This window comes from Echeneis naucrates, chromosome 7 (assembly GCF_900963305.1).
Source record: "Echeneis naucrates chromosome 7, fEcheNa1.1, whole genome shotgun sequence".
Taxonomy (NCBI): Eukaryota; Metazoa; Chordata; class Actinopteri; order Carangiformes; family Echeneidae; genus Echeneis; species Echeneis naucrates.
In genome coordinates this window covers 72,761-96,710 of record NC_042517.1, presented here as the reverse complement: position 1 = coordinate 96,710, position 23,950 = coordinate 72,761, and the positions used below count along the sequence as shown (strand labels likewise).

General features: G+C 41.8%; 1 protein-coding gene across 2 annotated transcripts in view; it reads right to left on the bottom strand.

Annotated features, from left to right (window-relative positions):
- The window catches only part of plxna3 (plexin A3), a 53,500-nt gene that overhangs the window by 8,561 nt on the left and 20,989 nt on the right, over positions 1-23,950 (bottom strand). Inside the window, exons 4-16 of one of the 2 annotated variants that reach the window (XM_029506017.1) lie at positions 22,324-22,871; positions 22,083-22,247; positions 21,443-21,625; positions 7,247-7,387; positions 6,567-6,667; positions 5,498-5,621; positions 5,266-5,419; positions 5,079-5,178; positions 4,644-4,758; positions 2,371-2,571; positions 869-965; positions 273-463; positions 53-201 (exon numbers count right to left, since the gene is read on the bottom strand). In XM_029506017.1, coding sequence (XP_029361877.1) covers positions 53-201; positions 273-463; positions 869-965; positions 2,371-2,571; positions 4,644-4,758; positions 5,079-5,178; positions 5,266-5,419; positions 5,498-5,621; positions 6,567-6,667; positions 7,247-7,387; positions 21,443-21,625; positions 22,083-22,247; positions 22,324-22,871 — 2,269 coding nt within the window. Of the gene's footprint in view, positions 1-52; positions 202-272; positions 464-868; positions 966-2,370; positions 2,572-4,643; positions 4,759-5,078; positions 5,420-5,497; positions 5,622-6,566; positions 6,668-7,246; positions 7,388-21,442; positions 21,626-22,082; positions 22,248-22,323; positions 22,872-23,950 lie in introns of both variants that reach the window. The other variant, XM_029506016.1, reaches the window with a different exon arrangement.

Genomic DNA, 23,950 nt, shown 5'->3' with positions numbered 1-23,950 from the left:
TTCAGAGCCCCTACAAACACTGACACAGAGACACACACAGACGCACACTTACCTCTCAGCGCTGATGTATTGCGAGGGGGCAGGGTTACAGCGGACGCCAGCCACCTGGACATGAGCAATCTCCTTCACCTGTAGGCCGAGGTTCTCCCCCTCGATGGTGACCCGTGTCCCCCCCTCCCGAGGCCCGGTCAGAGGGTCGATCTGTCGGGGGGGCAGAGCGTCAGTGTCAGCTGACTGGATGGGGCTGCTCACCTGTGCAGATTTGGTGTTACCTTGGAGATGCGGGGGTGGCTGCAGCGCAGGTTTTGCCGACCGTGATGCATCCAGTTCTGCTCAGGGGTGGGGCAGTGCTGCTGAAGGAGGCACTTCCTGGTTTCTGTGCACCAGCCACACTCGAACGCCGCCGGAGCTTTGAGGCACTGACCGCAGCTGGAGCGCTGAGCCTCGCATTTATACAGCAGTGCTGACGCACAACAACACACAAACAACAATGCACATCAGCTTCATTGATCTATTGATCCAGATTCTTCTGTTTGTAGCTACATTATCAGCAGATAAACAAAGATCACCACAAAACAGCACAAAATACAACACAAAGACATTCAGCTACTCTATGTACTCAGCTACTCAGCTACTCTATCTACTCATGATATTTTAAGTTTAGCTGACCATCATTTTCATGATGAATTAATCTCAATGTGTTTCCATGGAAAAATCCAGTGGATTGATGAAAACAAAGCCACGCCCCTGTGTGTGATGTAATGAGATTCTGTAGTTTCTGTTGTGTAGCCAGGGTGGTTTTGTGTCCGCCCCCACCTGCGTAGCACCACTCCATCTGTGATGATGAAGATGAAGAGCAGGTCTTTACCTTTCATGGACACAGGCTTGTCGATGAAGAAGTCTCCATCCCAGACAATGGAGAAGTCCACAGGCAGGTCTCCAGCCTCGTCCCCATCGTACCAATACTGCACGGACACAGGGGGACGTTACAATGGAAGGACGTTACATGGTTGGATACCAAGAAGTGTTGCTACAGCAACATGACCACAAACCTAACCCTAACCACACGCTACAGGTCAACAGGTCAGCATTACTACCGTGACAACCAGTGTTACTATGGGAACATCTGTCTGTGAAGGTTCTCATTCATCCAGGTCATGGTTGACCAAAGAAAAGACTTGGTTCTATATCTGTAGAGACATTTCGCCTCTCATCCCAGACGCTGCCTCAGTTCGTACCCTCAGTTAGGCTCGTCTGACTGGCTGCTGATGAAACTCAAGTGTTCTCAGAGGAGTTCTATTCATGTTATTGATGTCACCAGCTCGTTACAGCTCCAGTGCTTGAGAACACCTTGTTGGTGGTATCAGTTTCCACCGAGAGTTGGAGCCATTCATGGAAGACTGTTGGTGGAGGATCAGCTTTTGGGTCTCCTGGGTAAAGCTGAAAGGACGGCGTTGATGTGAGAGACATTGCACACCTCCTGCTCTGTTGATGGTTTCTCCAGTTTAACATAGAGATGTGTACATTACTGTCCTCGAAGGAGTCAGATTCTCCTTTAAATAGGTAGATGATAGACTGCCGAGACTAGTAGAGTAGACTCAAACAAACACACACACGCACTCTTGAGATCAGTCCTGTCCAGTCAAGACCAGTCCTGGAGTCTTTCCTCAATTCGTGTTCAGAGATCAAAAGCGCTATAATTGTGGTCAAGAGTTCAATCTGATCATGTGATTGGGGACAGGGAGAAATTTCTTATTTTATTGAATTATTTGATGTTGAATGATGAAAGCATTCTCTCTTTGTCTCTCTCTGTCTCTCCATCCACCACTAAGCCAGTAGCTATGGGCTCAGAGGTGTGAGTCTGTGTGTGTGTCCTGAGCTCTGAGGTGAACGCTACGGTGGTCCTGAGGCCTCGTGTTTCCAGGTTTTATGCTTAGTAAAAATGTTATGGTCAGACCCACATGGACAGGATCTGACAGCTGAATCTGGTCCTGATACTCAGGCCCAAATCGTCTTCATTAAATGCTGCTGCATGTGAAGCCAAACACTGACACTGAAAACCAAACAGAGGCCTGTGTGTGTGTGTTGTACTAAATGCCCAATTTGCTTGGGGAATAATAACTTAATTAAATGCAGACAGACTCACACTGTCCATCTGTATGTAATAACTGTGGTCTGTGTGAAGAGTCTGTTTGTAGCTTTAGAAAGAAATTTATAAATAAATTTGATTTCATTTATGTGTTTGTGTGTGCATGTGGGACACAAATTCCATTCACAAAATACTAAACACAACATTTCACTACACACATACAAACGCTACAGAAAGACTGATGTGTTAGCAACAGTGCATGCTGGGTAGTGTAGTCTTACCGAGGTGTTCTGACACTGAATACAGGAGGAGTTGAAACGCACGGCCGGGATTCGTTGAATTTTGCCCTGGATGTTGAACACACACTCGTAGTTCTTCTGACCCGACTGAGGTTGCGGGAGGTTACGAGCTCGCAAAGTGATTGGACGAATCATCCCAGCCGGGACCAAGATGTCCGAGGTGGGGAGGATCTGAGGACAACCCTGCAGAGAAATGGAGAGGGGGCGGTTGCTGTGCGACTTTTTCAAAATAAAACATCCAGCTGCAGTGGGGTAGATCCCCTTGTGACTACAACTGGTTGGCTGGTTCGCCACTTTTACATCTGGAATCATTCTCACCTCTAAATCTCTCAGAGCTAGCTTCTGTAGTTTCATCATCCAGACCGTCAACATGTCTATTAGTACCAGTACCTACTAGCCTCTTTAAAGAGATCTTTTATGTAATTGAGCCGTTCATTCTAGATTTGGTTAATCTGACTTTATTTCTGGGTTATGTACCTCAGGCACTTAAGACTGCGGTCATCAAACCCCAGCTTAAAAAGCCTAATCTTGATCCAGATGTTTTGGCAAACTATAGACCCATATCGAACCTTCCATTTATTTCTAAAGTCGTTGAGAAAGCTGTAGCAAAACAGCTACACGAGCATCTGGATGGGAACAGTTTGTTTGAAGAGTTTCAGTCAGGATTTAGAGCCCATCATAGCACAGAAACAGCGCTGGTTAAAGTCTCCAATGACATTCTAATGGCCTCAGAAGATGGATCAGCCTCCATACTTCTCCTTCTAGATCTTAGTGCTGCATTCGACACCATAGATCATAATATTTTACGACAGAGACTGGAACATGAAACTGGAATTAAAGGAACTGCACTAAGGTGGTTCAAATCCTACTTATCAGATAGACATCAGTTTGTTCATGTTAACAACAGCTCCTCCTCATGTACTGTAGTCAGTCATGGAGTCTCGCTGGGTTCGGTACTTGGACCAATCCTCTTTACGCTTTATCTTCTTCTTCTTGGCAATGTTATCAGGAAACACAGCATCAACTTCCACTGTTACGCAGATGACACGCAGCTGTACTTATCAATGAAGCCAAATTAAGTCAGTGAGATAGTCAGACTGCAGACATTTCTTGAACACATAAAAGTCTGGATGACCCATAATTTTTACTCCTTAATTCTGACAAAACTGAAGTTATTGTACTCGGTCCTAAGCACCTCAGAGAAACGCTATCTAATCATCTCATCAGTCTGGACGGCATCACTTCCAGCTCCACTGTAAGAAACCTTGGAGTAAATTTTGACCAGGACATGTCCTTTGTCCCTCACATAAAACATTTTAGTCGGGCAGCTTTCTTCCACCTGAGAAACATCCTTTCTCAGGATGATGCAGAAAAACTAGTCCATGCATTTGTAACTTCTAGGCTGGACTACTGTAACTCATTACTATCTGGATGTCCAAACAAATCTCTAAAAGGCCTTCAGTTGATTCAGAACGCTGACTCTTTAGCAATTTTCAAGATCAGGCTTAAAACTTTTTTGTATGACAGAGCTTATAGTTAAAAAGTTAAAGTCCATCTATTCACAGAGCCTTGGCTACTGAGGGAAGGATTGAGCATCTCTCTCTCTCCCACTCTCAACCCAACCGGTCGAGGCAGATGGCCGCCCCCCCTCAGCCTGGTTCTGCTTGAGGTTTCTGCCTCTTAAAGGAAGTTTTTCTTTGCCACTGTCGCCAAGTGCTTGCTCATCGGGGATCTGTTGGGTCTCTTTAAATAAATTTATAAAGAGTTTGGTCCAGACCTGCTCTATATGTAAAGTGCCTTGATGTAACTTTGTTATGATTTGGTGCTATACAAATAAATTTGATTTGATTGAACCAAAACATTACAAAAAGACACAACACTCACCTGTGGAGCTTGCGTGTTGGTCTGTGTGTGTGTTTCTCTCTGCGTGTTTTCAATACATCATTTTTAAGACTTTTCATTTGAAAAGACAAACCCTAACCTGATTGTTCATTGCACAATTCACAATTTCTTCTTTGTCTCTTTTTATTTCTTTCCGTCTTTGGCTCTCTTCCTCCGAAATACCCGCTAATGAATGCTAATTGCTATAATTGCTATTTCACTGAGCACCAATCACATCAATGAGACATTCAAACAACCCTTTACCGAGTTGACTCGGCTTGTTAGGTCACACACTCTTTACTTTATTGTTGTCTCAGCTTGATGCATCACCTGTGTGTGTGTGTGTGTGTGTGTGTGTGTGTGTGTGTGTATACCTCCATGTTGCTGACTCGTCCCTCCTGGAAGGAACAGTCCTGCAGATTGTTGGTGCAGATGTGACGATATTTACACCAATGACATGGAAACACACTGCTGACACAGGAAGTACATCTGGGAGGGGGTAGAGAGACACACAAGGAGACAGAGAGAGAGGAGACTTTCCTGAGTTTTATTTTAAAATGAAACAAATTTTCTTGATGTTGATTAAACATTTGAACTCATTTGATGTTTTGTATGGATGGGTGTTTGGAGCACTGATGACTGTGACCTTTGAACTCCTCAGCTCTGACAGGTTGCAGATGAAGGACTGATAATATTTGAGAGCAATGATGAGCGAAGACAACACAAGTGAAGAGAAGAGCCAAGGATACAAGGAGACAGATGAGAGGACACAGAGAGGGACCGTGAAGCTGAGGAGGTGGCAGACTTACGAGTTGAGCACAGAGCAGTTGTAGAAGATGAAGCTGGTGGAGATGAACTGATGCCCCGTCTCTGTGGAGCGAAGACTGAGCTGGACCACATGCTTCTCTCCTAAAACCAATAATCCATCATCAATAATCCCATTATCAATAATATTAGTAATCACTGTGTGTGTGTGTGTGTGTGTGTGCGTCTTACCATAGTGTATGTGTGTTGGCAGGTCTCTCAGTGATGGGGACAGACACATCACCCGTCCCTTGTCCAGAACGTCCCCTGGACTTTCCGTCAAGTCCTCAAAGACACAGGACACGCCTCCAGACAGAGCGGGAACGTTCTGCACCCAGATGGTCAGCTGGGGGTGGGGGAGTCAACCTTTAGCACACTTTGAAAATACACAAATGACGTGTATGTGTGTGTGTGTGTGTCAAACCTGCGTTGCCGGGGAGGTGACTGACATGTTGCTAGGGGTGACAGAGATGACAACACATTGGTCCAGTTGGTTGTTGAAGTGTTGAGGCTCCTCCCATTTGTCACAGGCCTCCTGTGTGGAGCACCTGGGGGTCAAAGGTCACAGGTCAACCAACTGTAAACAAACACCAGTTTTATTTATCTGTGAATTCATTTCTATGATCATTTGGCCCTTTTATTTTCATTTACTTCAAATTTGTTGTCTAAGGTTTATTGCTTCATTATTTTCAGATTATCTACTTAATTAGAGTTATCAGTTTGTTTAATATTTTTTATTCATATTATTAAAATATTATTCTGTTTGCTTAAATTTCAATAAAACACATTATGTATTTATTCTGGCTCAATTACTTTTCCTCTGCATTCATTCTTTCTGTGATTACACTAATATGAGGAAATATTTTACCACTTTCATTTCTTCATTTAGATATTTAGAATGATTTGATATAAAATTACATTATTCCCAATTTTTTCTATTTCATGATATTTAGTTATTAACTTCTCAATGTACCTGTTAACTACACTATTCTAGATTTAATACACTTTATATTTTATATTTTTAATCATGACAATCAATTCATCTAATAACGGCATTTGTTTAATTCTTCACCGTTAAGTTATCTGTCAATTTTTTGTTTGACAAAATGTTGATTTGCATTATTATTTATTATATTATTTATTATATATTATATATTATTTATTTAAAATCTTTAAATGTTTTTGTGATGTTTTCTTTTAATTTATCACACCATATATTTTATAAGTCAATAGAAATATGTGCGGAGTCTCCAAAGACATCCTGTATGGGTTCATTGGTGACTCTAAACTGTCCATAGGTCTGAGCGGTTGTTGGCTCTCTGTCTGGAGACCAAACCTGTCCAGGGTGACACCATCCTCCAGAACCCTCCGTGACCCAGAAGATGGAGAGGATGGATCAGAGGAGAAGATGGAGGAATGCATGAACATTTTTCTCATGTTGACAAAACATGTACCCTGGAGCTGTCGGTGAGATGAGCCTGATCTGAACTCACTTGTTGAAGAGGACACACCACCCACAGTGAGGGTCTCCAGAGCCCAGACAGTCGGAGCAGCTGGTGTACTGACCACAGCTCTCAACAGGAAGTCTGGTCACCTGTGGGGACACACAACAGGAAGTCAATCAGGTGGACCAGGGGAGTTCACAAGACCACTACATTCATTTCCACAACATCTATTTGTCTGTGTTATCTCTGTTTAGTTGTAGTTACAGTAGGTGTTGTACCACTGACAGTAACACAACCTGGAGCCTGCATGTTACACGTTTGTCTTGGTTTTGTAGACAGTTAGTCACTGTGACTCACCATTCTGCGTGTGTCTTCAGCAGGCAGACAGTCTGTCTGTTTCATTCAGACACATATATAGATCTGCTCTGTCTCTCAGACCAGGTCTTTGTTTCATGTACTGCTGGATCTGTCTTTTAAAAGCTACTTTTTCTGAGATTTCTCTCCTTTGTTGTTTATTCTTTATTGTCAGTTTAAATTATTCAAATTAATCTTCTACTGAAAGACAGAACTTCTGAACAGCAGCTGATATATAACAATTCAAATGAAGGATTTACCTGATGAAAATGAAAACACTTCTCAGGTTATCTTATCTTCACTGCATACACAAACATTCATAGTTAGGGTTAGTTATATGACACCCTCTCTCTCTGTCTGTCTCTCTATCTTACCTGTCTGTCACTCAGTAGGTAGATGTATTGGTGGTCTGGACTGAACACCATGTCTCTCAGGATTGGCTTCCCTTCTACCACAGTCACCGTCTCATACAGCAAAGCATTCTGGGCTGGTGGCAGGGTCCCATCCACACGTATCTGAAACAAGATGGGTCATTGGCTGAAGATCATACATCAGAGGTCAGAGGTCACCAAAGATCAGACCATGAATGTCCTCAAACATTGCATAGTTTTTAATCTGATCCGAAGATTTGAGTGTGTGTCTTTGTTGTAGAATCATCATCAGGCAACAACTTGACAACAACTCAATTTAAATTTCTGCGATTTCAGGACTGACAGGTTTAGTGTAGCTTAGAATAAAGATTGGCAGCTGAAGAAAACTACTAGCCTTGCTCGATCAAAAGAAAAATAACTCCAACACTGACTGGATACTGAATCTCATTTGAAATTTATCCATGTTGTGTTTTTGCCCAACAACACACACCAGATGGAAGCCAACACTTTGTGTGTTGGAGGTTTAAAAGTTCGATCAACTGGTTTGTTAAATTGTGGATTAAAACAGAAAATAAATTTTTACAGCTCACATTTGTATCAGCAAGTTGTGTATGTGTAAGTGTGTGTCTGTGAGTGTAAGTGTATGTTGAGTTTGGTATCTGCTGCAGTGTCCTACTTTAACATCCCCTCCTTAGTTCTGCTGCTGCTGCTGCTGGAGCTGAGTGTGTTTCCATGAAACAGGATTGTGTAACTGTTGTGAGTCAGACCTGCTGCCTGTGTGTGTTTGTGCGTGTGTGTCTGTGTGGGTGAGTGTGTCAGCTCTAATTAAGCTCGGCTGCTTAACGAGCAGACAGCTAATTAACACGCTGAGAGGACTCAGATCTTCACTCATCTTTCATCCGTCGCTCCACTTCGGTTTCTTTTCTTGTTTTTTCTTTCTCTCCGTTCTCAGCCTCTCTATCAGTTGGTCTTTTTGCATATTTTCTCATTTCTATCATCATATCTATTTTCTTCCTTCTTCAGACCAAGGATCAGATAGAAGTTAACAGAAGCTCCTATTATCTGATCATGATTTTTATTAATTACTGTTTTTTACTGACTGAGACGTTTATTCTTCTTGATTTCGGTCCAACAGAAGACAATGAGAGTGTGATGGGGCAAATGACCTCTGACCCCTGACCTTTGACCTCTGTCTGCTTTTCATACTGTCAGTGCCTGTTTTGTTCCGAACATACACTCTTTCCCTCTGACCCCTGACCTTTGACTTCCCCCTGCTACAATCGGTGCGTTGTTTGCTTCAGTTCTCATCAGAAGCTCAGATGTTTTATGTGGTTTTATTAATTTAAAAAAAAAAAAAAATTATTTGTTTTTGTTAACTTTTAAAGATATTTATAAAATAGATGGTCACTAAAAGTCAAACATGAATTGGAGGCAGAAATAGTTCAAGTTTTTTCAGATGAAGTTCTGATTTGCTTAAATAAATTTGGGTGTTGAACAACCAGTCCATGTTGTTGTGACAATGCAGCCACACATACAGAAACAGGAACCAATTGGAGAACAATTGGGACAACACACACACTGCCATTTGTTTAAAACACAAACTCAAATAATCAACAATCACTGTGACGTGATGCGGTTTAAATCAATCCGCTGAAATATTGATAGACGGTCTAAGGACCTGCAGTCTGATGATCAGTAGCACTATGATGATCAATCAGGGTCAGAGATCATTGATCAGAAGAACATAGGTGGGAGGGGCCAAAAAGAAGTGAAAGTTAATGTGCCTACATTACCAACAATATAACTTCCCTTCTGAAAGCTGATACTGTATTGCACTGGTGTTTAATTTATTATAATCTTAGTGTTCTTTTAATCAGGTTCAAAGTGGGACTTTATATTTATATCACACATTTACTTTGTTAAAGATAAAGATGTCAGCACAATGTGACGATGTGACGCTCAGTTCTTAAATCAGCATTTCTGTAAATTCTGAGACAGTTTGCGTCACAAGATGAGTTGTTGTGTTGTCAGGTGGACAAACTATACAACAAGGAGAATTTATTCAAATTGTTGCAATTGCGAGTCACAGCTGTGTAATTTCACTCATTAATAAAGAAGAGGTAGCAAATTCACCTTGTTACAGTTAATCAAAGACTAAAGTTTGTTCTGAAAGTGACTCAGACAAAGATGGTCATTAAATATGAAAAATAAAAATATCTGAACTCAAAATGAACTAGAAAAGTATCGAATCAGATTCAACTCAATGAACTTGTGCAGCAGTTTTTACATTTTTACATTTTTACATTACGTTTTTACATTTAAGAAAACTAATCACACCTTTTCATTTTCACTGTCCATTCTTTTTAGCTGGTTGGCTATTGGTGGAAACCTGATAACACACACATACAAATACTTGGCGGTATTGCATGACAGCGGAATTTCAGCAGTTTGATGTAAGCCTGTGTGTGCGTTCTCCAGTCCATGGGGGGGGGGTCATCTCAGATAAACGAACTGCATTACTGAACTGATCATACTGAATATGTGTGCTAAAATGGGAAATACTAGCCCGACACAGAGCAATAACTGCTTTATGACCAACAACTATGATAATAGATCTAATTACTCACTCACACACACACAGCTAAGTACTAAATGACACTTACACACTCAAACACACTAATTAACATCCACCTCTGATTCAGATACATTTGATGATTGTTTGCAGTTCAAATGTCCACAGAAATTAAATGTTAAAGTGTCAGTGGGGCATCACAGGGATTCTCTGCTGCTGTTGCTCTAAGAAGCTTGTAAGATGGTTCTCATTATTGCACTGAAAATCTGCTCATTTAGTTGAATTAAAGGTTATTTGTGTATGAAGCTCATTTCCTGTAAAACCTCCATTTAAATCTGCTGATCTGGCAGCAGGTGGTTGTCCTCTAAGTTCACTTCTTGTCTCAAAAATCAAAAAATTATACAGAAAAAAGATCAGATGAGATAAATACTGGACAACAGAAAATTGGCATTTGAATCTTCACTCTGGTGTTAACTTTTTAATTGTGATATTTAATTTCCTGTGTAGAACTTTGTTTTCATTTGATCTCTGAATGCATTAAATTTTTTTTGAGTTTTACATTGGTAAAGAATTTGAACTTGGTATTTTTCTGCAGGAAGTTCTTGTTCTGTCAGACACATTAGTATCTGTCAACGTCTGTTAGCAGCCTCATTCAGCCCTGATTCAATCTGTCCTCTCTCTTTCATTCACCCACATTACAGCCTGGAACTCCTGAAACTCAACACCAGCCTGCACTTTCACTACAACACACACACACACAGCCTGTCTTGGCTCAGGTTTCCTCCAGCTGCTGTTGCCTCTCTCCTGCAGACTCTCCTCACAGACTCAACTCTTAATGTGGACAAATTTGAAAATTATGTTTTCCTAAAGTTTCCTTTGAAACTGAAGATCTGACAACAGAGTTACTGAGTTGTGGCGTTTGAGCCAAAAAGGACTTTAACCAACACAATGAGACCTAAGCTGATCCAGAAAAACTAGAAAGTTTCTGTTTATGAGACTTAATATGGTTCATTTTTCACAAAAACACAAACAGAACTTCCATCCAACTTTCATCAGTCTGGAGGTTTTTATTTCTTTGTCTCTAAGAAATATTCAGTCATAATATTTTTTCCAATTTAGCAGAACAAACAATAAAAAACAAATGTCAGCATGTCATATTTTCAAAAATATTTATTGCCAGTCATTCAGAGTTTGCATAATTTGTCCTGCTGTGATTAATCTTTGTACTATTTGTCAGTTGGTTTGATCCTGCATGTCTTGTCATGCTCACAGAGACAAAGACGCCATATTCCATAACATAAATTGTGGTGGCCAAGCGGTTAGTGTGCATGTCATGTGTACTCCACGTCTGAGGTACGACTGACTGAGGGACCTTTGCTGCCTGTCTTTCTTCTTGCTCTGTCTACTTCTTGTTGGCTTCTCTGCCACTTGTCCTGTTGGAATAAAAGGCCAAAAATTTACCTTCTAAAATTATCAATTTCTTGCTCTTTGGTGAGTTTAACGATGGCTGTTCCTTTATCATCACCAACAGGTAAGCAAAGGGTTCTTGCAACTCTCCCCAGTCTCAGTTCACCTGATCACATGATCACATAACCCAGTTTTACATCATCATACTTCTGTTGTCATGATGACAGCATCCGAGTAACAGAAAAATAAAGTACTAAACACAAATCAAAACTGAAAAAACAAATGTGTCCTCTCTTTTTTTCTGACCAAGGGGTCAGACAAAGAGGATGACACTGTGTGTGTGATAGATGGTCATTCCAACCATTTAGCTCCTTCAGACAGACACTAAATATTGTTCAGTCACCCACTAGACCCTGAGGGAGGAAGAGGAGGAGGAGGAGGAAGGGCAGTGAAGGGTGAAACAGGCAGGGGGGAAGCAGTTAAGCTTATTAGTTCCTCCCCATTCACCCAAAAACACACACACACACACACACACACACACACACTAGACAATACTGAGACCATCAAATGATGGTTTTAACCCCTCAGGCAGGCATGAACACACACACACACACACACACACACACACACACACACAAACACTGTCTTTGAACATTTTAAGGCTAAAAAGAATTTTTGCAGCTCAGTTCGTGAAATTTCACGAACTGAGGTGGTCTGGATTTACTTAGTACTTTACTGATTCTGTCTTGCTTTATTTAAAAAAAAATAACGCAAATCAAAACTGCATTTAAATTCGACTGAAATTCGACTGATTTGAAAAATTTATCAAAATAAAAGATCTTTGACTGAAATATAGAGTGTTTACTGGAATTCTGATGATTTAACACAGTCTTGGCCTCACTCCAGAGGTTCTTTAATTTATTCTGTCGAGGTGCCAAGTTCAAACTTCCATTAGAAACATGTTGATTTACAGTCTGAAAATAAATAACCACGTCAGAGTTTCCATTGAAAATCTACTGATTTAAGTCTCATTAACTTATGGCTGCCAGCGAAAATTTGCTGATTTAACTTTCTGTCTTTCTGCTATTTGGAGCTTAACAGACAGATCTCCCTGTAGACAAAAGTGATTATTTCATAGCATTAATAAAAAATTAATAAATTATCTAAGTGATCGATGGAAGAATTGACACCTTCCATCTCTGAATATTCCATCTGGACTGATAGGCACAAAAATCAGAATAAAGGTCTGTCCTTTCAAGCCTTCTTTCACCATGGTAACAATTACATATCATAATAGATAATATACCCCCCCCCCCACCCCATACACGCACACTGAATGGATATGAACTGAGAGAAAAAGGATGAAGTGTGAAGAGCCTTCACTCTCTTTTGGGAGCTGACAGATTTTCTCATTCTTCCATCATCTCCTTGGCAACTGAATAATAATTAATCTACCTCTGTGTGTGTGTGTGTGTGCGTGCACATGTTTTCTGCAGTGTGTATAAGTTTTTTTGTGCAGCCTGTGGTGATGCAACTATATCTCTCCTCCAATATGTGGGGCAGGTTTGAGCTGGAGAGAAAGGGGGGTGATGCAAAAGGGAAAAAAGAGAAAGGGGAAGGAAAAGAGGGAGGAAGTGGGAGTGACAGGGAGAGAGACAAACAGGAAATAAACTCAAGAAACTTTTTGCTTGAATTTTCTCATTTAAGTAAAAAAAACAAACAAAAAAAAAAACGGGCGATCTACTGATGAAGTGTTCAGTTTTAAATCTGTTTGACACAAAGAATCTGACTCAGACAGAGTGTGCGTGTGAATTAGCCTCAACAGCAAAAGTTTTGTACTTGTAGTATTTTAAGTAAAGGTAACAGCACACATACACACACACAGAGCTAACAGTTAGTTGTTACTTCATATAATTGATGAATATCACATGACGGACTTTGTGCTGTTGTTGTGAAACAAGCTTTCAGTTCTACAATCACTGATTGGTTAACAGTACCAAAAATATAAATTTAAATTAACCGGATTTATTTAAACCATGATTAAACAATCCGGATTACAGCCATTGGGACAGGAAGTGGCTGTTGCCAAGCAACACTAATAAAAAACACTGTAGCTGTAGGTGTTACCGCAGTTACAAGTAAGGATCCTGGGTCCCCTTTTCTTCAGGTGTTGTGGACTCAAAAATCCCCAGTGCCCCAGTCCTCCATCTGTGGGACATTTGTGTTCTGGACAATCAAATCTGATCCATATAATCTTACATTATCTTAATTATTAATTATTATTATTATTATTATCTTAATATTATCTGTAAAAGGACCTGCTGTTCACATCTGGGTCAAGGACCACACCTTCAGACCTTGATGAGTTGGAGCTGTTCGGCTCTGAAAGGCAGGTGGTCATAATGTTGTGCCTGATTGGCGAACGGACCGTGACATGTCCTATTGATGTCGGTCTCTACATCAGTATCATGATGCCTCTTGTCCAATCAAATGAGTCGGTCAGAACTCACTGTTTTTGTCAACGTCCATGCTTTACCCTAAAAGTCCAGAATGTAGCTCATCTATTTTGAAGTGTTGATATCTATAAGAAGACCTGTTTGTGATTTCAAGAAGTGTATTTTGACATCAGCTGATCCAAATTGTTCCTTCTGTTAACGGATGATCAGATTTGGATTTAATGCAAAAAACTGAGGTTGTTAATACAGATGATGAAACCCAATGTAATAACACACACACACACACACACACACAATCTTTGTCTCTTCTCCTCGTCTCCCCTCCTCCTCCCCTCTGCTCTCCTCTCCTTGTCTCCTCTCCTCATACAGTATTTTGCTTCTTTACTCTCTCTGAGAATAAGAACCCCCCATGTCTTCTGTTCAGGTGACCCACTTTCAGGTGCTCGGTGGATTAAAGCTCAGTTCTGCTCACTCAAAAGCTTCCTCCTGATTTTTCTCTCCCTGTCTCCTCCCTGTTCTTTCCTTGCTCACTCCCTCTCTCCTTCCATCCTTCCAATCTGCTTTCCTTCTCTTCACCCCCTTTTTTCAGATTTTTTCCTGCCCTGTTTCCTCCATTTTCTGTCTCCTTCCTCCTGTCTTCCTCTCATACATAGAAGAATTGATTGATTGATATTATTGGTTGACCTTGGTGTCTCTCTCTTTCTCTCTTTCTTTGACACACACACACACACACACACACACGCACATACAGATTAAAATCATAGGGAGTGTGTGTTGTTTTCCAGAAGTCCAACCATGTTCAGATTTAGACTGGGTGTGGCAGCCGCTCATTGGCTCACCACACACACACACACACACACACACACACACACACACACACGCTTGTGTAAAACAGTGTGTGGTCTTGCTCTTTTATAGCTCTTCTACAGGTTTGTGTGTGACATCAGACTGAAACGTGTCCTTTGGGACAAACTTTATGGATTTTACTAAAACAGTCAATAAGGCGAGAAAGGGAGGGGGAGAGAAAGAGAGGGAGAAAGAGAAAGAGAGAGAGGGAGATAGAGAGAGAAAGAGAGAGAGAGAGGGAGAGAGGGAGATAGAGAGAGAAAGAGAGAGAAAGAGAAAGAGAGAGAGAAAGAGAGACAGAGAGATAGAGAGAGACAAAATGCGATGAAGTCATTCCTCAAGGTGAATTACACACACTATCACACGTAGACACACTAACACGCACTAACATGAGACCAGGAGTGCAGGAAGACATGATGACATCACTGACACAAGGGCCAATCAGCTAAACACAGCATAATTTTGTGAGTTGGGCCAAATGGGAACAAATGTCGGCGAAAACATGGAGCTTAACAAAGAACTTAAAAAACCCTAACCCTATCCCTGGCATTGTGGCTCTATTATTAGCAGCTAACAACTAACAACACTTAAATCAGCTAAGCATGCTAAATATTGCTCTTGTTATAGATATGTGTATAAGAAAACATGTCTGATAATATGATAACAATGCTGAAATGTTCAAACATTCAAAATATGTTGTGATCTTCACTCTCATTACAGCAGATTTACATAAAATTCAAGCTGACAAATTTACAAATAAAACAGGTAACTCTTTATTTTTTGCCATTACAGCTAACATGATAAGAAATGACTCATTTACATCAAAATTGTACACACACACACACACACACACACACACACACGTGTGGCATTGGATGAATAAACCCGTAACCCTAACCCTCCTTAACCTTAACCATAACTATACTAACTAAAATGTAGAGCTAAATGTTTTGGGGTTAAATGGTTACAGGGTGAGGTTAATGGAGTGTCCATGTAAACATGAAAGCTACAGGTTCTGTTAGCTCACCACACAAAGACAAAGACACTCTGTTGACGTTGTCTTCAAACTGGAGACACACTTAAAGGGAATGTTTGAGTAAATTAGATTAAAAATAATATAAATAAACATATTTTGAATATATTTACCAGCACAACTACAACTAAAAGCACTTTAATGTGGAACCATGACCATTAAACCTGCAGAACTAAATATATAAAAAAACAAGTGAGAGTAGTTCAAACTCACAGGAGCTGAATCCGCATCTGCTTTTAACTAACACATCTGGAAATGTTCACACACACACACACACTCAGTTAGTGCAGTTAGCTGGTATTTTAACACTTCATTGAATTTTTGCCACCAAACCCCGCCTTTTTCTTTTACATTGTGTGTGAACGCGCTGGTGTGTACATACACACACACACACACCCACACACCCTGTATTAAGTTGCTACACAGAAACATCAACCCATTTAACTTGAAGCCACTGGCACTGGGACACACACACACACACCCCCACACACACACACACACACACACACACACACACACACACACTCTTTCAACTTGCATCCTCTCCCTGATCAATTTAGAGGCTATTAAAAGGGTGGGGAATATGGTGGGGTGGGGGGGTATATATGAATATCTACTAACAGCCAGCCAACCATGACAGCACCTGTCACTCACACAGGCCACACCCTCCGTTCTTCATCACTTTAATTCCTGTTAAAGCTAACCCTAACCCACGAACTGAGGATGCCTGAACGTGATCTATCCTCAACTCAACAGAAATATGCGTTTGTTTATTTTTCTTGCTGTTGTTTATTTGCAGGAGAAAAGAGAGGGAGTGGACAGGACCTACTGCATGTGCTCAGTGGTGAACAGCTCAGCCTGAGGTCTGTGATTTTAGGGTCACGTGGCTGTGTTGTCACGTGATATCACCAATCCTTCCTGGATGATGACACCTAACCTCCTCTAAAGTATCTGATTGGCTCTCCACCAAATCTCCAAATCAGGGAGGGTGAAGGTGGGCAGAGGGGTTCATTTCTCTGTTGCCACGGCAACAGTCAATCGTCCCCAATTGTCTTCCCTATCTAATTTAGAGCCAATCAAAACAAAAACACCAGCTGGTCCTTAACACAGCACAAACAGGGAGGGAAGAGGTTGATCTTATATCTTGAAATGCGTGTGTGTGTGTGTGTGTGTGTGTGTGTACGTTTAGCCCAGGTGAGAGTCTTCATTCTGTAATCACACACAAATCAACCTAAGTTAATATCCAACTAAATGTCACACACAAACACACAAATTATCATTGGCTAATTTGTGTGTGTGTGTGTGTGTGTGTGTGTGTGTGTGTGTAAAACACCTTTACATTACTTTACATATTTAGCCAATCAACAGCCTTGCCGAATCGACACAGCTATGTGAGTGGCCAGGAGAAAGAAAATAAGGTCCTATAAAATCAGACTGCTTCAGGCAATCAAACGTTAGATTGCTCTTGATTCAGGTAGCCTTCATTTTGATGTAGATGATGATGAAGACATCCAAACATTCCTGTCTATATCAACACAGTGACATCAAGTTCAGTGTTGCTGTGGAGCCACGCCCCCTTGGACTGACTGATCAACAATGAGGTCACCGACTTCGGATCATGGGCTGCTTCTTTAACTCCTGGTGGGGTGTGTGTGTGTGTGTAGGCGGGGGGAGGAGGGGTTAACCGGACCGGGTGGATTAGACTGAGATCACATCAACCCAAAGATGCTCAATATCTAAACAACGGCAACCCCAGAGAGAGAGGACGTGGAGAAGTCGGAGAAGAAAAAACACAAAAAACTCCCAAGAGGCAACAGACATTGATAGTGTATATTTCTCCGTGTGCCTCTTGGTTTATTTATCAACAAGAGCATGATGAATGCTATAAAAAGATCGCAACTGTAGCCTCCAAATTGCTGCTGGGACTACAAGTGACGTAACAAGTGGTGTCCCAATTCCTAGGGAAGATTACAAAGCCCTACCCCTTGTGGCTTCCTTTCAAGGGTGAACATTGGGATTGGGCCTTGGAGAAGGTCTGACTCGTCTCCACATCACACTTTGGTTCTTGACAAAGTCGCTAACATCCTCACACTCACAACCATTTTTCTGCTTAAACATCAATGTCAGGACAAAAGGAAAAAAACATTTTCACAGATAGCTTCAGTATCCAAAGAGTTCGGAGGGTTAAACATCACGTCATGTGATGCTGAGTTTCCCTCCAGCTTGAGGCCGACTGACATCTCTGTGAAGCAAAACGCTAAAAAGATCAAACATTGTTTTTCATCTGCAAATTTTCCTCAAAATGACAAACTAAGATTTTTTTTTCTTATAAAGAGTATTTGCTCCTCCTCCTCCTCTTTTCCATTAGCACAAAGTGAATTAGAGGAGATGAGTCAGCCAATCAGCTGTGGCATTCAGGGGAAACAGGGCCATTATTGGCTAATGAGACGACAGGGAATTAAAGCTTTTATTCTAATAACAGTAATGTCTGTTTGTAACTGAGCCGCCTGCACCTGCTTCCTCCAAACATCATTTTCATTCTCTCATTTTCCTTTTTTCCAGCAGCAATGGGGGGACAGCTCACAGCCAGGGAGGGAAGTGAATCAGATTCTTAGGGATGATGATTATTTGGAGCCAGCACCTGTTTCTTTCTGTCAGTCAGTTCACAATCTTCTTTCTGTCAATCAGTCCAAAAAAAGACTAATTTCTAATTCACTTCTGTTTGTGAAGCTGCAGCTGTGAACTCACCTGTGAATGTTTCGTCTTTTCACCTGAACAATCTACCTCTCAGGAACCTTTGTCAGCAATAATGATCATGCACTTTTAAAATAAATCCTCAATCTGTCAAATGTATGAACATTCATGTTTTCCTCAGGATGAACCATAATTTTTCTCATCAGCTGAACTGCAGAGGTAACAAACTGAAGTGCTGCCCAAACTTCAAGATGTCACTGTTGGCTGATTTTTTAAACTGTGACGTCTTGATCCACTGTGTGATGTCATCATGTTGGTGGGTTAGGGTTACACAGAGCATTTGAAAGGAGAAATTGTTGTTTTCCTTCTGTGTGTTTATCCGTCCATTCTCATCCTCCATCTTTGATAATGACGTCCAGAGTCACGTCTCTACACCGGTGGGTGATGTCACAGCCAATCAGAGAGTTTGTGCCTCAGTTCTGTATGTTTGTGAGTTTATTGTGTTGACAGAATAAAGACAATCTGATATTTGGAGTAGATTTTTCACCATTACTGCTCCAAAGAATGAGCCGAACTCCTGATCAGATAAAAATAGAAACTTCAGATCAGCTCTAGAACGACCCAAACACAATAGGAACAGTAGGAATGTCTGCTGCTATGTTCCACGGTGGATTAATCTGTGTTGGTTTTCAAGATTTCAAGTTTGACGATTTAAATTACATAGTCTGGACCTGAACCTGGACCACCAAAAACCTCCAATACCACCCAAACCTCAATCTCCTGAAACAGAACCCAGGTGTAGAAGTGAGTGTGTGTGGGTATGTCTGTGTTTTTTGTGTGTGTGTGTGTGTGTGTGTGTGTGTGTTGGGGGGCAGTGTGTCCTCTCCCCTCAGGGCTGTTTGTTTTGGCAGCAGAATAGAAAACATAAATTCAGATCCCCCCCCCCCCCCCCCCACACCCACCCATCCAGCTTCCTGTTGCCTTGTTCAGTCCTAACTTTCTGATGACTTCACCCACTCTGAGCCAATCAGCTGTCAGATCGGCTGATACACCGATGACTGAAATACATTACGACTGTTGCCATGGTGACATTTAAGACGACAATTGCTGCTCCAACCTCTGCTGGTCCCAGTGAGATGAGGCCGTAGACCTGAATCTGGACCTCATTCAGAATCACAATCAGTTTTATTGCTAAGTAAGTTCACACAAACAAACATAAAAAATCTGATCCCAACACCATGAAGATCTGAGTCTCCTCTCTTCCTCCTCCTCTTTACCCTCCTTTCCCTCAAGAGCCCCCTCCCCCCTTCTTCCGCCTCTTCCTCCTCCATGTGAATGAACAGTAAAGCATCAGGTGTGTGGGAGGAGGGTGAGAGGAGTCATTCACATCATCCAGCCTCCATTTTTAGTTTTCAGCCAATAAAAGTTAAAATTTTCTACTTCTAAATTCTGACAAAACTGAAGTTATTGTACTCGGCCCAAAGCACCTCAGAGAAACGCTATCTAATCATCTAATCAGTCTGGATGCCATTACTTTGGCTTCCAGCTCCACTGTAAGAAACCTTGGAGTAAATTTTGACCAGGACATGTCCTTTGTCCCTCACATAAAACAAACATGAAACATCCTTTCTCAGGATGATGCAGAAAAAATGCTCCATGCATTTGTAACTTCTAGGCTGGACTACTGTAACTCATTACTATCTGGATGTCCAAACAAATCTCTGAAAGGCCTTCAGTTAATTCAGAACGCTGCTGCACGAATATTAACAGGAACTAGGAAAAGAGATCACATCTCTCCTGTGTTAGCTGCTCTTCATTGGCTGCCAGTAAAATACAGAGTAGAATTTGAAATCCTTCAGTGTTTCAGTTATCAGGCTCTTCTTTTCTGTATCGGTCCAGGCGGACTCTTTAAACCAGACTGAAAGCTTTTCTGTATGACAGCTGATACTTGAAAACTCAAAGTTCATCTACTCTTCAGCTCTGCTGCTATAGGTCAAGACTGCCCCCCCCAAACTGGTTCTGTCCAAGGTTTAAAGGAAGTTTTTCCTGCTCATTGGGGATCTGTTGGTCTCTTTAAATCATTTTATAAAGCGTTTGGTCTCGACTCGATCTCTGTGTAAAGTGCACTGATTCAGGGCTTTGCAAATAAATCTGTTTTGATTTGATTTGAAATTCATAGTTCAAAAATGGAAAAGGGAGATAATTGTTATCTGGTGTTCAGGGTCAGAGGAACCAGAGAACCAAAGAATCAGGTCCAGTTCCACTGACATTCCACCATGTGTCTTTAACTTGATCCATAAAGTTTCAATGATAGTTCCTCAGCCAGATTTTAATGGCTTCTCATAATGCTCTACAGAGGTTCTAGTGGAGCTTGAGAAGAATGTGATGGTCTCTCAACTCCGAGAGAGATTAAAAACCCCCCCTCCAAAAAAAACAAGTATTTTTTCTGAGGGTGTAGCTCCTGGACAGTTCAGGGTTCTCCTCTGGAGACCAGGAGTGATTTGAAGTCTTCAAGTTTTTCCATGTGTAATAACAAAATGATTTTATGTCTCACTCAGAGGACATCTTAGACTAAGGCCCTGAATCCTTCAGACAGCTCCAGGTCAGACCAGACCCAGTGTCTCCAAGACTGAACGGAGACAGAGCAGGATGGTCTCTACACCTCTCTGCTGTCTATCTGTGAAGAAGAAGTCTGAAAACGAACAGATTGTGTTTGTCCTGTTATGAAATCAAAAGAGCGTCTGGCTTATTTTCAGCTCTAGATAACAATAATAACCACAGAGCTGCAGGCACAGCACATATGGAGGAATGACTGAGGAGCAGCTTCACAGGCAGCAGGATATGTGTAAGAGGAATAAAATATTTATCAGATGTCTAAACTGCTTATGTTTATTATCATTATCATTATCATTATTATTATTATTATTATGGAGTCACCGCTAAAGGCTGAAAGACGACACACAAGGCTACTCTTTTCCCACCTGTTATTTCATCTGTGCACAAATACAACCATGTGCAAGTCTGGGCTAATCAACATTTTTCCATAGACTTCAATACAAAAAAGGTTTCAGTGGGGGACAAAAAGAAACTGAACCAGGTGAAGGTGAACTCCAACTCCAGTGACTTTAAACATGAATGAAGACGTTTCAGCAGCAACATTTTCCCGCCCCGCCTCCACGGACTCATCTTACCTTCTTCAGCAGTCCACTCCGGGTCCCAACAAACACCACGGTGTGCTCGCCGTAGGTGTAGGCTGCCACGGCACCCATTCCCTCTGTGCGGTCCTCATACAGAGGCTGACCCTCGATGACCCTGAGGCCTCCAAGTGGCTGGTTCAGGACCAGACCGCAGAAGTCGTCACCGATCTGCTTCGGCTGTGTTGAAGACGTACAGAGGTGTTACTGTGTGTGTTTTATATCTTCAGGACCTTTATTCACAGTTCATAATGATCTCTGTCACAACAAACACACACTTGTAGTTTTGTGTATTCCTGAATAAGGTCACTTTATTAATGTGTTCTGTGTAGACCCAATAATCTGGTTCACGGCTGAACCCTGCAGCAAATGGGATTAGCTAACCTGTATGTGCACATTTAGCTGTTCGTTCTTGTTTACATGAATTAAATTAAGGACCATAGTGGGGGAAAAAAAAGTCATCTGTGTTTCCGTAGCAACAAAGGTCGCATGTTTTTACCTGGTCCTGGTCCAAAGACATAACCCACTTACGCAGCAAACTAGTCCCTCCCCCTTTAGAAAACAGTTGTTGTCACCAGGACAACAGAATGACCTCAGTTCACCTGTAACTATATGTGAGGCTTGTGGTGAAACTCACAGTGTGAATACAATGCAGTTCCTTGTTGAGTAACCATGGTAACGAGAGGCGCCCCTCTCCACGGTAACAGGAGCGGATCCTCTCTCTCATGGCCAGGTTGATGTTGTGGAGCGTGAAGAGACAAAGGACGGTCTCTCGTGGCGGGTTGGAGCGGTTCTTCTGACCCTAAACACACAAACCACAGTCAGAGCTGCTGGTTCTAAACCCAGCACAAAAAAGTCTGACATCATCAGTTAATCACCTGTGAGAAGACAACAAACAGGACGTCATCGTCCTCAGACAGGCCGAGTGCCTGTGCCAGCCGGCGCCCTGGTTTCTGCTTGTAGGCGGCCTGGACGAGCCGGTACTCCACACCATCTTTAGTGCAGCCCAGGGGAAACTCCACGTATGAGTAGAACTCCGTGTCATTGGAGCACATCCTTACAATCTTAGAGGTGAAAAACTTCTCCCCACCAGCGTCCATCTGCGTCAGCTGCGTGTCCAGCTGCAGCGTGAGGAAGTAAACATAAGTGCGGCTGGAGAAGCCATAGACATAGTAGATGTCAAAGGCCGGGTAGAGAGATAGCGTGTCCGAAGGGATCTTGATCTGTGAGGAGACAAACTCGTCCTGGTAGACCAGCGAGAACATGTTGACGTTCTCCTCGTCCGCCACCAACTTCCTGCTGGACAATGTGGGGAAGTACTCCGACTTCCCATCAATGGCGGCGCCAATGAACAGACGGCTGCCACCCTTTACTGGTTTCTTCCTCTTAGGATCGGCCGTCCAGTCTTCCTCACCAACAACCACACCTGACAAGGAGGAGAAGATTCAGGAGAGCTGTCTGAACAAACTGCTGTCATAGCAACAGATACAGGAAATCCATCCTACAGTAACTCCTACTGTCAGACAGGATGTGAACTCTGATCGTGGTCACTTTGTACTTTCAGAGATGATCTGTTTTTGTTTATTTATTTATAGATCTTTATACCTCATATCGTTTATTTTTGCATTCTGTTTTTGTATCGTACAGTATTTTATTATGTTGTACAATATGGCTCTAGTGTAAATATTCAGTCTTTTACTCTCTGTTGTATTCAGTGTATCTGTATGTCTTTAAATGTGATTACTAGCTGCTGTAACAAAAGAATTTCCCAGCTTGGGATCAGTAAAGTAAACTTGTCCATCCAAAGGCAGGTATTTGCAGATTTCTAGGTGTCTGCAGAGGTTGACAGCTGTGTTACGGAAGACCTGACCCAGGACCTGCACGTGGCTCTATTTATACCGTGCAGATTGAAGGGTGGTGATACAGCTCCAACTTCAGAGTCTGATACATATTTAATGGGTCCTGTTCCTACCGAGAACCAGGACTGAAGGACTTCCATTGGGACTGGGCCCAAAAAAGCTTCTTCCCTCATAAAGGGTCTTTGGCAAAGAGCAAACACAAAGCAGAGCCAAGTCTGATTTGGTTCTGATGACCAGTTACTGACAGAATGAGCATGAATTAGCGATGGCTGATGTGACCTGTGGCGGTCAAACCTGCTGTCTGACGGTTTCCTTTGCTGAGCCTTTAAGAGTCTGGGAGTTTGAAGAATCTGATTTACAGCGAAGCTCAGAGTAATTTTTTGTTGAATACTGATTCACAGCCTTGTCTACAGAGGAGCTACTGCTAACAGCTAATGGTGGCTGAAGGGGATAACAGTGAAACTGAGTAAAGAACAGAAGCTGATCGTTACAAGAAAACAAACAATAAATATTAAATGTTACAAGAAAAAAAAAAAAAAACTCCCGTGAAAGGTCAAAGGTCTCAGTCCATGGAGAAAAGCACCCTAAAACTCCAGAAATCCTTTGTTAAATCACAACAAAGCAGTCAATGGTTTTTATTCTTAAG